At 37.9% G+C, this 12,367-nt stretch overlaps 1 protein-coding gene across 1 annotated transcript in view; it reads left to right on the top strand.

Annotated features, from left to right (window-relative positions):
* The window catches only part of PLCG2 (phospholipase C gamma 2), a 57,750-nt gene that overhangs the window by 42,376 nt on the left and 3,007 nt on the right, over positions 1-12,367 (top strand). The window contains 10 exon segments of the mRNA XM_052685879.1: positions 138-234; positions 666-732; positions 1,013-1,170; positions 3,160-3,262; positions 4,457-4,666; positions 5,260-5,405; positions 6,414-6,528; positions 7,773-7,940; positions 8,823-8,911; positions 11,539-11,723. Of these exon segments, the coding sequence (XP_052541839.1) occupies positions 138-234; positions 666-732; positions 1,013-1,170; positions 3,160-3,262; positions 4,457-4,666; positions 5,260-5,405; positions 6,414-6,528; positions 7,773-7,940; positions 8,823-8,911; positions 11,539-11,723 (1,338 nt within the window).

Genomic DNA, 12,367 nt, shown 5'->3' with positions numbered 1-12,367 from the left:
AAGCCATTGTTGGGTATTAATGACCAATTTCTTGAGGATTGTTTCATAGAATCATGGTATCATTTCTTTATTAATGACCTGTTGAAACTCTTAAGCTATTTTTTTTTCTCTATGTATGCTTTTCTTTTTAAATTCAGGTGGAAGGGGGATTATGGAGAAAAAGTCCAACACTATTTTCCATCCAATTACGTTGAAGACCTGTCATCTGATAATTCTGCTGAGCTTGAAAGCCAGGTGAGGTTTAAGGTTTGTCTGCTGTGTTTTCCTAGAACAAGCTGCCTGCTAGACGTGGAAATCTGGTTTATGGAATTAGGATGCTGCGTTCAAGGGAATGCAGAATAAAGAAATGAATGCATTCTTTGCTGTTCTTTGTGCTGTCAAGCGTTTTTGTCAGGATGTCCATCATGGAAAACTAGTCAAGGAGATAAATGATTTGCTTGGATTTTAGGAGGTTCTGTTTTCCTGTGTATTATACCGGTATGGATTTTTATTTCAGATAGCTCATCTAAGCTATAACTTGCCTGAAACTTAGATTTAGTTTGCCTTTTAAATATTAGAGTGCACGTGCTTTCAATGAAAGTAATTAGATTTAGTGGTGTGTATTTATTGTTTGTTAATATTCTGTGCAGAAAGCTGTGTCAGCTGTTATCTCCTGTTTTTCACAGATTATTGAGGACAATCCATTAGGCTCTCTGTGTCACGGCATATTGGTACTAAATACGTACAATGTGGGTATGTACTTTCTGATTTGTACATGTTGACTCCTGAACTTGCTGTGCTGAAGAGGATCCCTTGTGTTTAGCATAAAATACTTGGCTTTGAAAACTATTTGTATTCATGTGGCAAATACAATTGATATTATAAAATGTTCTGAGACTAATTGTTCCAGCCTCATGAGAGCACTTACTGCAGTGGCCAGGCCTTGGCCACTAGTTGTTGCAACAATTCAACAATGACAGCATTAGAAGAACAGCTGGATTTTAGTGTAAACTTCTTGCTACTTACCTAACAGTGAAAATGCCACAAGGGAAACACAAAAAGCCTTTTGTCTTCATTTTGGAACCTAAGAATCCAGAAGATCCATGCGTTGAATTTGCAACTGATAAAGTAGAAGAACTATTTGAATGGTACCAAAGCGTCCGTGAAATCACATGGAAAACTGCAGAAGAGGTATTGTTAAAAATAAACCCCTTTATTGGTTTTTAATATGTAGTGCTATAAGTTCACAATAGGATTTGTTTTATACTGCTAAACCTTGCTAAGCTCTGTACCTAATCTATGTACCTGTACTACTACTTCCACTTAAAAACAATCTTCAGGACTTCCTTTTCTTTCTCTCATGTATTAATTTACTTTCCTGTTGTCTTTTTTAGTACTTAAGAAGTCTTTGACATGGCCAAAATGCCCTTGTGTTGACTATGCTTAAGAATACTGTTTTCTTTGCTGTTTCTACTCTTTATTACTGAGTGGGTGTTATGAATGATGGAAAATATTTTTCAGTATTGTGTTGGCTTGTGCTGTTTATCTTTCATCTAGAGCAGCAATATTCCGAGGGTCATCAGAATCCCATTTATAGCAAGCAAGTTAATACCTCAAGCAGAGGGGCCAACAAATTCAGCAAGGGAAAAAACAGCAGGAACTGCTGTTGAGGGAGGAGAGATGTGGTTCTTATGCCAGGCTTCTGTTTAGAAATAAAAATGAGAAAAAGAGAAACCTGGTCTAGAAGGAAGTGTCTCTAAATGGGTTGTTTTTCATAGCACATCAGTGGCTCTTCAGGAGCTTGGCAGCTTTCTCTCCCTCTGTACGGTTAGGGAACTATTAAACAGCCTGCATTCAAAGATGCTTTAAACTCATTTCTGTCAATCAGGAGGCTTTTCTCAGTGTAGCCTCTTGAAATCCTTGCAGCATGGGGAGAGGAAAAAGGCAAGGAAAGGCCTTCTTTGCCAGTACAATTCACAGTTTAAATTTTGGGAAGGAAAAAGTATAATCCTGCAGTATGACACAGACATGTTTTCAGTTTATTTTGGAGATGTGCACGTTGTACATAAAAAGGCTTCCTGTACTTCGTTCATTACTAGCTCTCCTGGCTGAGTATCTCTGGTGTGTTATGTCTAACACTGTGGAAGTGCTCCACTGCTATATGGAGCACTGCATACTCTTGAGCTATGTCTGGGAAACCAGTAAATCCCTAAGTACAACGACACTTGTGTTTACAGGTTTGGGGTTTTTTCCAAGTCTATTTTAGTTCTTAATGCTGTATTCCTCCTTGCCTTTCTTAGACTTCAATGTAATCTCTGGTTCAGGGAAACATTCTAGCAACTCATTGGCTTCTCTGATTTTCTTTCCTCTTCAGTTCATCTTGTTGAGAGGATTCTTTTGGAAGACTTCCTAATTGCTGCTGCTTCATAATCTCTTGTACCAAAGCTAGTAGCTGTTTGGTATGGGGCTCTTCTAACATTTTCTGTCCTGTAATTGCTTCTTGTGTCTGAAAAGCCTCCAGCCAAAACATCTCTGCTCAGGGCAAATCTTGCTGATTTCAGTAGCTTCCGGTCTGTGGCTGCAAGGACCTTGGCTCAGCTTCCACATAGCAGGTGCTTACAAACAGGAAAGTATATCGTGGGCTTATAATTGGTGAGGCCTACATGATTGCATGTGATTTTCTATAAGTAACATTTCTAGTTTCACGTGCAAATAGGAAATTACAGGAATGATGCTCTTGAGGATTGAATTTAGCTGTCTGGGACTTACTAACAAGACGTAGGTCCTGCTTAAGATGGTAAATAGAGAGAAACTTCACTATATATTTTGCATTTTTTCCTTCATACATTTGCCTTTACATGAGGTATAGAGTCAGGAATCTAATGAAAATGGAGTACAAACAAGATAATATTTTTTAAAATTAAAAAAAAAAATTGTTGCCAAGCTTCTGAGTAGGATTGATTAAGGGGACACTCTGAAACACATGCTTGAAAAAAAAAAAAAAGCACTTGGTTAATCCATTCTCTGAATTGAATACGTTACATCTATGGAAGTGTTTTAAGTATCAAATAAGAATCTGGGCAAAAAAGAATGCATCAGTTTTGTCATTTTATTAGAGTGGAGTTACTGTACCATGTTGCCTAGTGTGTCCATAATCTAAAACTTTATTACATTTTACAGGAGAACAGGAGGAAATACTGGGAAAAGAATCAATTGATTGCCATTGAATTATCTGATCTGGTAATCTACTGCAAGCCAACAAGCAAAACGAAGGACAATTTAGGTATTTTCTTTAATGTTACATCTGAATTTTAACTTTTCTACTAATCTGTACAGATGTTAGTTGAATTCTGGAAACGGAGATAGAATCTATTCTTTCTCTACTAGAGAATATTGAGCCTCACCCATGGAGAATTTTCAGTGACAGTTTGAATTGTGCAGTAGTAGGGGAGCTTGAAGCTGTTCATGCTAGAAAGTATCAGGTAAAAGACCCTAATTTATCGGAATTGTTTTGAGCACATATCTCAATCTGTTTTGGTTTAAGTGTGGGACCAAATGCGGAACTAATTAATGGTATGAGACAAGCGGGAGGCCATCAATGAGGAGATGAAAGCTTGGGTAATTTCTCATTGTTCTCATTTCCCACACCATGTTTTCGTAGTCAGTGCAATCACAGTAAAGACTTGGAAACTTCTTGGGCTTGGTGAATTTCCTTTAGAAAGGAGGCTTTGAGAGAAGAGAGATCTTGAAACTGTCCCAGGTTTCTTACCTAACTGATCAGAGACATCATCTTAATACAGCTTCAGTAAGGAAGTTCTCTAGTTTTACGTCAGGTGTTTTTTTTCTGAGATTAAAAAATCTGGCTGAACACTTGACATTTGTTTGTCAGAACTCTCAAAATGGTTCTGTAGCACCTTTGCCATAGATGTAAGCTGTAGAAATGATATATAGTTCCATAATATAAATGAGAACTAGGATCTACATAAGTGTGCAGATAGAGTCTGACACTGAAATATGTACTTTGTGTTCCAGAGAAGCCAGCAAATGTGCCCTTCCTCCTTAAGTTTCTTTGCAGATGCTTTTAATAAGCTGTCACTGTGGCTAAGACATTGTAATTACACTCGTTGTTTGAAGCATTGGGTAACCCTGGCTGACCCTTTCTTCTCCCCATTTAAACCCAGGAAAAGATGTCTGGTTTAAATGTGTCCTGCAGTGGTCAGAAGTGCATTATTAGCAATGATGAGATAAGAGCATGGCTACAATCTGCCCTGTTGCAAAGCATGTGGCAGGCAGGCAATTTTACCTTTCAGACCTGACATTCAACCAGTTTATTGTGTCTGCATTAAAACAGTACCAATTATTTCATTACAGGACAAAGCAAACCAAAGTAAAACAAAATGTTATTGGAAATAAGGCATAAATGTCAACTTCTTTCTTCCTGTGTAACAGCCCTTTTTTTTCTCTCTCCCTTGTGTAGAAAATCCTGATTTCAAAGAAATTCGTTCCTTTGTGGAAACCAAGGCAGAAAGTATTGTTAAGCAAAAGCCAGTTGAGTTGCTGAAATACAACTTGAAGGGACTGACACGTGTCTATCCTAAAGGACAAAGGGTTGACTCATCAAACTATGACCCATTTCGCCTCTGGCTTTGTGGCTCTCAGATGGTGGCTCTTAACTTTCAGACTCCAGGTAATATTCCCTTCAAAAAGGATTTAGCCCATATTCTATTTCACCACTAATGGAGCCTCTGCCTTCTAGTCACTGTGGCTGTTGTATTTATTTGTAATTCACTGTGAGAAGGGAGATAAAAGAAATAAATTTGAGAATTTGTGAATGTGTGAATCCTCTGTTAAGAGCAGATCCACAAAAAATCAGTCTCTCTATCTCTGAGCCCATTTGTTACCTCTGAAAGGTTTATTCCACTTTGATTTCTTCATGATAAGCAAGCAGAGATATCTGCAGTGAAGTTCAATTGGATGAACAGTTGTTCACCCACAGGGAAAGCAGTACACAACTTCCCAGTAAGGGAAGCTAGCTAATGGCACTCACAGGAAACTAGTTTTGAATGGAGATGGGTTTATTAGGATTAAAATTGTTGAAAAATGGCCTGTCAGGTTCAGTTACTGAAGGGAAGTTCAGTAACTGTGTCTTCCAACTTACCTCTCCAACTCTTTCTGGGAAAGCATCAACCAGGAAGAATTGCAGAGAGGAGCCATTGATCTGGTACTTCCTTTTATTCAGATAGGGATCTTTCTGTTGTGACTGTTTAACTCTCTTCCTAGATAAATACATGCAATTGAACCATGCCTTGTTTTCACTTAATGGACGCACTGGCTATGTTCTGCAGCCAGAAAGCATGAGAAATGAAGAATATGACCCAATGCCAAATGAATCGAAGAGGAAATTGCAGATGATTATGACAGTGAGGGTAAATCTCTTTTGTAAATTATGTTTTTTACAAGTCATAAATATCTATAAAACTATAAATTAAGTTATTATATTTCAGAGCAAGACCTGACAGATTGTCAAAATGCTGTTTTCAAATGTTGGAGTGTTTGAGAATAAAACTAGTTTCACTGGTTCCTGATAGGAAATACATGTCTTTATCATGCTAATGAAGCACATGCTATAGAACTAAAAACACAATCCTGGGATAATTTTATGTAATTGCTAATAAAGATTCCAAATGTACTAACTTGCATTTCCAACCTAGTAACTTCTTAGTAGAAATGTCCTATTGGAGATTGATTAGCAGCAGACTAACTAGTTCCAAAATTTCCAGTGTGGGGATGAAAGACGTTTGTAATGAAAGAGAAAAACTGAACAGAAAAAATAATAAACTGATTATTTTTTCCCCATTCATCATATTATTGGGTATGCTGTGACTTAATCAGAATGTCAGTCTCACTTTCATGGAGAAATGGATGTATCGCTTGAAAATTATACCTTGTTGTCTTCTAGTGCCAAAAGTGAGATGAGCTTGTTTCTGTTGTCAGTTATTATTCAGTAAGAGAGATGTCCTTTAAAAATATGCCTTTTGAGAAGGTAGAAACATATTAATTGCTTTTTACTACCCTTTAGAGGAGAGGTAAACAGGTGGTGTGAAATAAAGCAGGAATGTTTTAAGGTAATAAGGACTGAATGAAGATAATGTTACAAACTTGATCTGGAACTGCATACTGTGTACAACGAATGTCAGCCATAATATCTTTCAATGAAAATCACTGAGTCACCCAGACAATTTGGAGTGCCATTATGAGTGACATAGCATGTTTAATAGATGTAAACACGTTCAAGAGAGGGAGTGTGCATTTCTGCATACTCTTCTGGGTTTATTTTCTTTTTTCTCTAGTGAAATTCTCTTTTAGTTCTGTAGGCCACCTTTCCATGTGAATTTTCCTCTGGATGTGGTTATAACTCATAGTTTCTTTTGAAGGTTTTAGGTGCTCGTCATCTCCCAAAGCTTGGTAGAAGCATTGCGTGTCCCTTCGTAGAGGTAGAAATATGTGGGGCTGAGTATGATAATAACAAATTCAAGACAACAGTTGTGAGTGAGTATCAGTTTTCTGCGTAGTGGGGTTGTACTTTTTGTGCACATAAAGTGGGCGATGATAATGAATGTATAATGTCTATAATTGACCAGCAACCTGTATGGGGAGTAATTGGGTAACCTGCTCTCCTGCCTTCCTGAGTTAATTTGCAAAACTTGAATGAATATCTGATTTTTCAGGGAAAAAACCCGAACTGTTCACACAAAGTTGCGACTGTGTTATGTTTTGGCCTATGCAACACTTTGTGTAGTCTGCGTGTTTTTTTTTAATTGCTGCCCTGAAAGTGCTTCCTACAGAGTTAGTCAATTGCCAAAATTCTGGCTGAAATGGAGAGTTAGTGCTGTGAGATCCAGACTGTGTTTATTTCAAGTTGGGTTCGAAGGCTGGCATCCCCTCAGAGACAGCTTGGGTAGATATGGCTGTAAAGTTGTATAACCTGCAATGCAGTAAAATTTTGATCAAAGCTTACTCCTGGTGAGTTCTGGATAAGGAGTGTGTGCCTGGTGTGTGTGTGTGTGTGTGTACATGAACATCGTGTAAGCAAATGAAATGGGACAATATCTAAGTGGCAGTCAAACAAAAATTGATTATTGAAGTTTTGTATGTAAGAAGATAAGACAGAACAATCTTTAATAAACTGACTGGCTGTCTTTTCACAATTTAATATATCTGGATGCAGCACTGCTCCTGTGGTAGACAAGAGGCTTTGAATCTAATTATCTAAGCTACTGAAACCTACAGCTCAGACAGCAGTGGAAGATAAATACAAAATTAGGAGCAGAATGTACATTGTGGCTCTTCAGTACTTCAGAGAAGAGGATTATGATTTTAAATTTTTGTCAGGAGTGACCAAGACCTTAGACAGCAGAATTCCTAGCTGCTTTGCAAGTGCCAAGTTACTCAGTGTTCCATAAATGAATTGGGCCGTCGTACACTGGCATTGTACATCATACATGCTTTTCCTGTGACACGGAACAAGAGGCTCATGAATATGGTCCACAGAGGTTTTGTATATATAAAGACAAATAATAGCTTTTCTTCATAGATTTCCATCCATGCCAAGTTTCCTCCTATCTCCACTCACAAATAAACAAATACGAACTGTCTGCGGTGAGGTTACAACATGAGACAGATGGTAAATAGGATTTTTTGGCCTCTGTATGCCCAGAAAATGGCCCGGGATACATACCCGTATATGAATGAATTTATTGCCTCATACTGTAAATGCTTCCTTTTCATTACAGATGACAATGGCCTTAATCCAGTATGGGCACCTTGTCCGGAGCAAGTGAAATTTGAAATTTATGATCCAAATCTAGCATTTTTGCGCTTTGTTGTTTATGAGGAGGATATGTTCAGTGACCCCAATTTCTTAGCACATGCCACTTTTCCCATCAAAGGAATCAAATCAGGTAAGAATAGGAGGTGTGATGAGGGGCCAAGTCAGAATGACGTTAAATATTATTGTGCTAAGAGTTTGCTCTCTACAGTGGCAGCTATAACACGCCAAATGAGAAGTGCTTTGTTGACCTGAATTCCTTCAATTTGTTGTTTATTATGTCAGCTGTGTAGTGTGAAAAGCATGTAAAATAATCCTCATCTTGCCTTCTGAATTTATTTATTTATTCCTTTTTAATTCTGTTTAGATAGGATAGAAAAATTTGCAGCAGCAACAAATCACAACAAAGGCAGTTTTAGAACTGCTACTAATAGTGTGCCATGACTCTGTGAAAGCTAAATATAGTTCTTGTGTACTGATAAACCCAGGGGTTTCTTTGTTCTGAAAGTAAGAGATTCCATTGAAGTTCTTCCTTCCACTCCCACTTGGAGCTGTTTTTCAGATGAAAGCAACAAGATCAGTGTTCTGATATTATTCCTATCTCCTTACTGATATGATCCCTGTGTCTTTAACTATCTTTATCATGGACTCCATTTCAGCAACAGAGTTATGTGCTCTGGGTAAAATGTGGGAAGGTTTGTTTTCTGATTTTGTGTCAGAATATTTGTTTAATTCATTGCCTTAGACATGGGCATATGCAGAGTAAGTTTGCTGATTTTTCTCTGCATCTGGCTTTAGTTTCTAAGAGTATATGAAATCTTCAGTTTCTTGGTTCTACCAGTCTTGTATTTTGTTTCTCTGTAATTCACATAATTCACATAAGAAAGCTTGCTCTCAGCAGTTAAGCATTTGAACAGTGAGGGATCTTTTGGTCCTTAGGCCCACTTGCACCATTTTTTGATGGCCTTGACTCTAGTACTTCTTTGTATTTGCTTAGTTTCTGTTTTTCTTTCAGGTTTTAGATCAGTTCCTCTCAAGAATGGTTACAGTGAAGACATAGAGCTAGCCTCACTTCTGATTCACTGTGAAATGCAGCAAGTTCTGGTGAGAACCTCTCATTTGTTTTGTGCACTCACAGCATGTGTTAGCAGTTCTTTGTGGAAACCAGGAAACAAGGATTTAGGTTTTTGTTCAGTTTATGGTGTGGTATTATCTGATTTTTCTTCTTTAGGTATTGGGGAAGACCAGTAATGCAAATTGAGCTACTCTCCCACTGAGGAGACAAATTACTCATTTGTTAAAATAAATAATGCACAAACAAAGCCTAATTACCTCCATTGTTTTTTGCTGTACCAGCATGATTGTTGCATTTCCCCTATTAACTGACTGATGCCATGCAGAGCTAGCTAGCTAAATTCAGGCTTTCACCTCTGAAATTCAGGCTTTTTGCCTATTGAAATTCTAGTTAGTGTTTTTACACATTCAAGGAAAAATGATGATGATGCATCCTTTGCTCATGGAACCACACATTCAAATACCTGGTCTGTGAAGAGCATTTGTTGGTGCTTCAGAGATGCTCCTTTCTATGTTAATTTAAAGCAGGCTTATTCTCAGACTCTCTTTATATGTCAATAATATTTTATTCTATATATTTTATATATTAATATAACTATATATAACTAAATATTCAATTATAACTATATATGAACCTATGTTTTATTGTATCTTATTAAATACAATGGCACAGGGAACAAGTAATGAAATTTTACAGTGCTTCTGGGAAGTGAGGATTTCTGGGTGCTTTCCAGTACCCTTCATATTCAGAGGAGGAGGAAGAAGTGCAACTCATCTGCAGTTGTTCACAATCGTTCAGCTAATGCTGTAGTTCACACCAATATGTGTTAGTTTTCATGATTAAAACACCAGGTTCTGCTAACAGTATGTCTCTGGACATACTGTTATTACGTCTCTGGAGAGATTTGTCCCTACGGTTACGGACACTGAAATGGAAATCACTGAATTCTCAGTCACATTCTTCACGGAGGAGTGGCAGCCTTTTTCAAACATTCTTGTTAAGATTTTTGCAAAGCCACCTAATAAACACATAATGTAATACGGCTGTGTGTAATCAGCTCTTGGCAGCCATAGCTGAGAGAAGGAGAAGGCTAGGAGCTGAGACAAAGAGTGTATGTTTAAAGAAAAGAGAGGCATGAAGATAACATTTGAAATGTTCGTATTCCATGAACATGACTCTGATCCAGGAGACCAGATAAACTCATATATTTACATATTTTCTGGCTTGTTGCCTCTGAGAAAACTGGTAACAACTTGCTGTTGCCTAATGTTGAGCATGGGAATGGTGCTAGATATATTGCTGATTCCTCTTCAGAAATTCATTCTTTGCCTGGGGCCAGTGTATCTCTTGTTCATAGCAGCAGCGTGTCTCCTGGTCTGTCAGCACTAAGTCCTTTGGTGGTAGCATATTTCACACTCTTGAAACACCTTCAGTTTGTTAGGCCAAGGGAAGATGCAGCATTGCTCTGTATTTTTGCAAGGTCTGATGTTTCTGGTGGTAATGCAGTAGCAGGAGAACTTGCAAACAAATTTGCTTTTGTTTGGCAGTCTGTAGCAAATCAAGGTTTGCCATGGTTAATCAACTTCTGGAAGTTCTGCCAGATCATTCAAGAAGCATCAGGAATGATCAGGGCTATATCCATCTGTTCTTCTGCCCTTTTTTTTCTTTATTTGTGGTAATGACCCTTCACAAAATGGTGTAATTTAATAACAGGCCTATTTATATACAGGATTCCATCTGTATTCTCTTGGAGATGAAAAACACAGTTATAAAGGGGAATGAGAATGGCTGTGAAATTTCCTTAGGAACAGAGTAGCAAGAATCTAGCAAACGTAAGCATGTATATATGTATATAAGCCCTGTTATGTAGGGCCTCATGCAGTTTTTGTTCAAGTTAACCAGTCTTCTTGACATTGTAGAAACTTGGTTACACTGAGATTTTTACATTTAGAAGCATGTATTATTAGCCTGAAAATTGATTCACTTGCATCAGAAAGTGTGTGAATCTCTTTAGCTTTTATTTGCTTCATCCTATACCAGGGAACTGTAGGAATTTGTTTTGGGAGGAAAAAGAAAGGTGAGGAAAGGATCTTGTTCCTTTAACTGTAAAACTCCATGGCTCCATGGAGTTTAGAATGTGGGCCACATACAACAGAAGCTCAGACCCCCTGTAAATTAATCTTCAAATACTTAGTCTGTTCCTCTGAAAGCATGAAATGGCCATAGATCCTTAGTACAAAGGACGTGTCCTCCCTTGGTCATCTGGTGCTTGCTGCTGTTAGAGATCCTATTTACTCATCAGTATTTCTACTTGTAGTCTGGATTTCAATAGGAAAGCACCAAGATTGTTAATGTCACCTAGTGCACAGATATGGTGGAGCTGTCAAAAGCAAGAACAGCAAAATTAAAAAGTATTTTAAAGCACATAATCTGATGTCCCACGGTGATGTCCTTTTGCTGTCCTTTGCTCAACACACTGACATGATTTGTTATGGGAGAATATTTTCCAAAATGTTATCTCCAGATAAAGCTAATGGAATGTGTTCAGGAAAACAAAATAGCCCCCTGAACTCTGTTGATTCTGTATCATTTTGGGTATCTCTTACATTCACTGATTACCAGCATTATTACATTGATTTCCAATATTCTTTCAAAGGAATATGAAGAAGAGCTTTATTCTTCGTGTCGGCAACTTCGGAAGCGCCAGGAGGAAGTTAATAACCAGCTGTTCCTTTATGATACCCATATGAACTTAAGGAATCCTAACAGAGATGCATTATTAAGAGAATTCAATGTGAATGAACATAAACTACAGATGTGTCAAGACACATGTAACCGGAGGTGGGTCGGTAATCATTCTTCTTTCCAAGGTAGCTCCATCTAAGTATGGCTTAATGTTAAGAAAATCTCAGGTTTATTAAAACAAGCATCTAAGAATAGTCAGAGCAGGATTAGCATATCTGACGTGAGGCAGGGCTGCAAACCACTAGAGGCCAGCAGACTCAGTGAAATGTCTGCTCAGTGAAATCCTGGTTTCAGTAATCACAGTGTAATCCTGTGAGTTTATGTTCTTTTATCCTGCTTTCTAGGAGAGAACCTTGGAAATACATTCTATATAGCCAAATAAATAAACCACCTCTCCTACATTGTTAAGATTATGTCCCTGGTGGTGTCCTTAGTGTATTAAATATGTGGAAACAACATGCTTCCAGAGACACATACTGCAAAAGATAAGAACAATTTTAAGACCACAGAACTGTCAGTTAAGTGTCAGTGTGCTATCCAAAGCTGAGGGGAGGGTATGTCTCATTTGCTGCCAGCTTTGGGTTGGGTAGGAGGAAGAGAGAGGCTTCCTTACCAGGTGACCACGTGGAAGTATTGAGTAGATCTTTAGGCCTTTCTGAGATAATGAAATGGGACGAAGACTTTTCTTTAAATAGTTTTTTTTACCTTTGTGTGTGTGTCTGTGTGTGCTGAACAGTTGT

Source organism: Tympanuchus pallidicinctus, unplaced genomic scaffold (assembly GCF_026119805.1).
Source record: "Tympanuchus pallidicinctus isolate F22 unplaced genomic scaffold, pur_lepc_1.0 scaffold22, whole genome shotgun sequence".
Lineage (NCBI taxonomy): Eukaryota > Metazoa > Chordata > Aves > Galliformes > Phasianidae > Tympanuchus > Tympanuchus pallidicinctus.
Note: the sequence above shows the minus strand (reverse complement) of the source record. Positions and strands in the feature narration are given on the sequence as shown.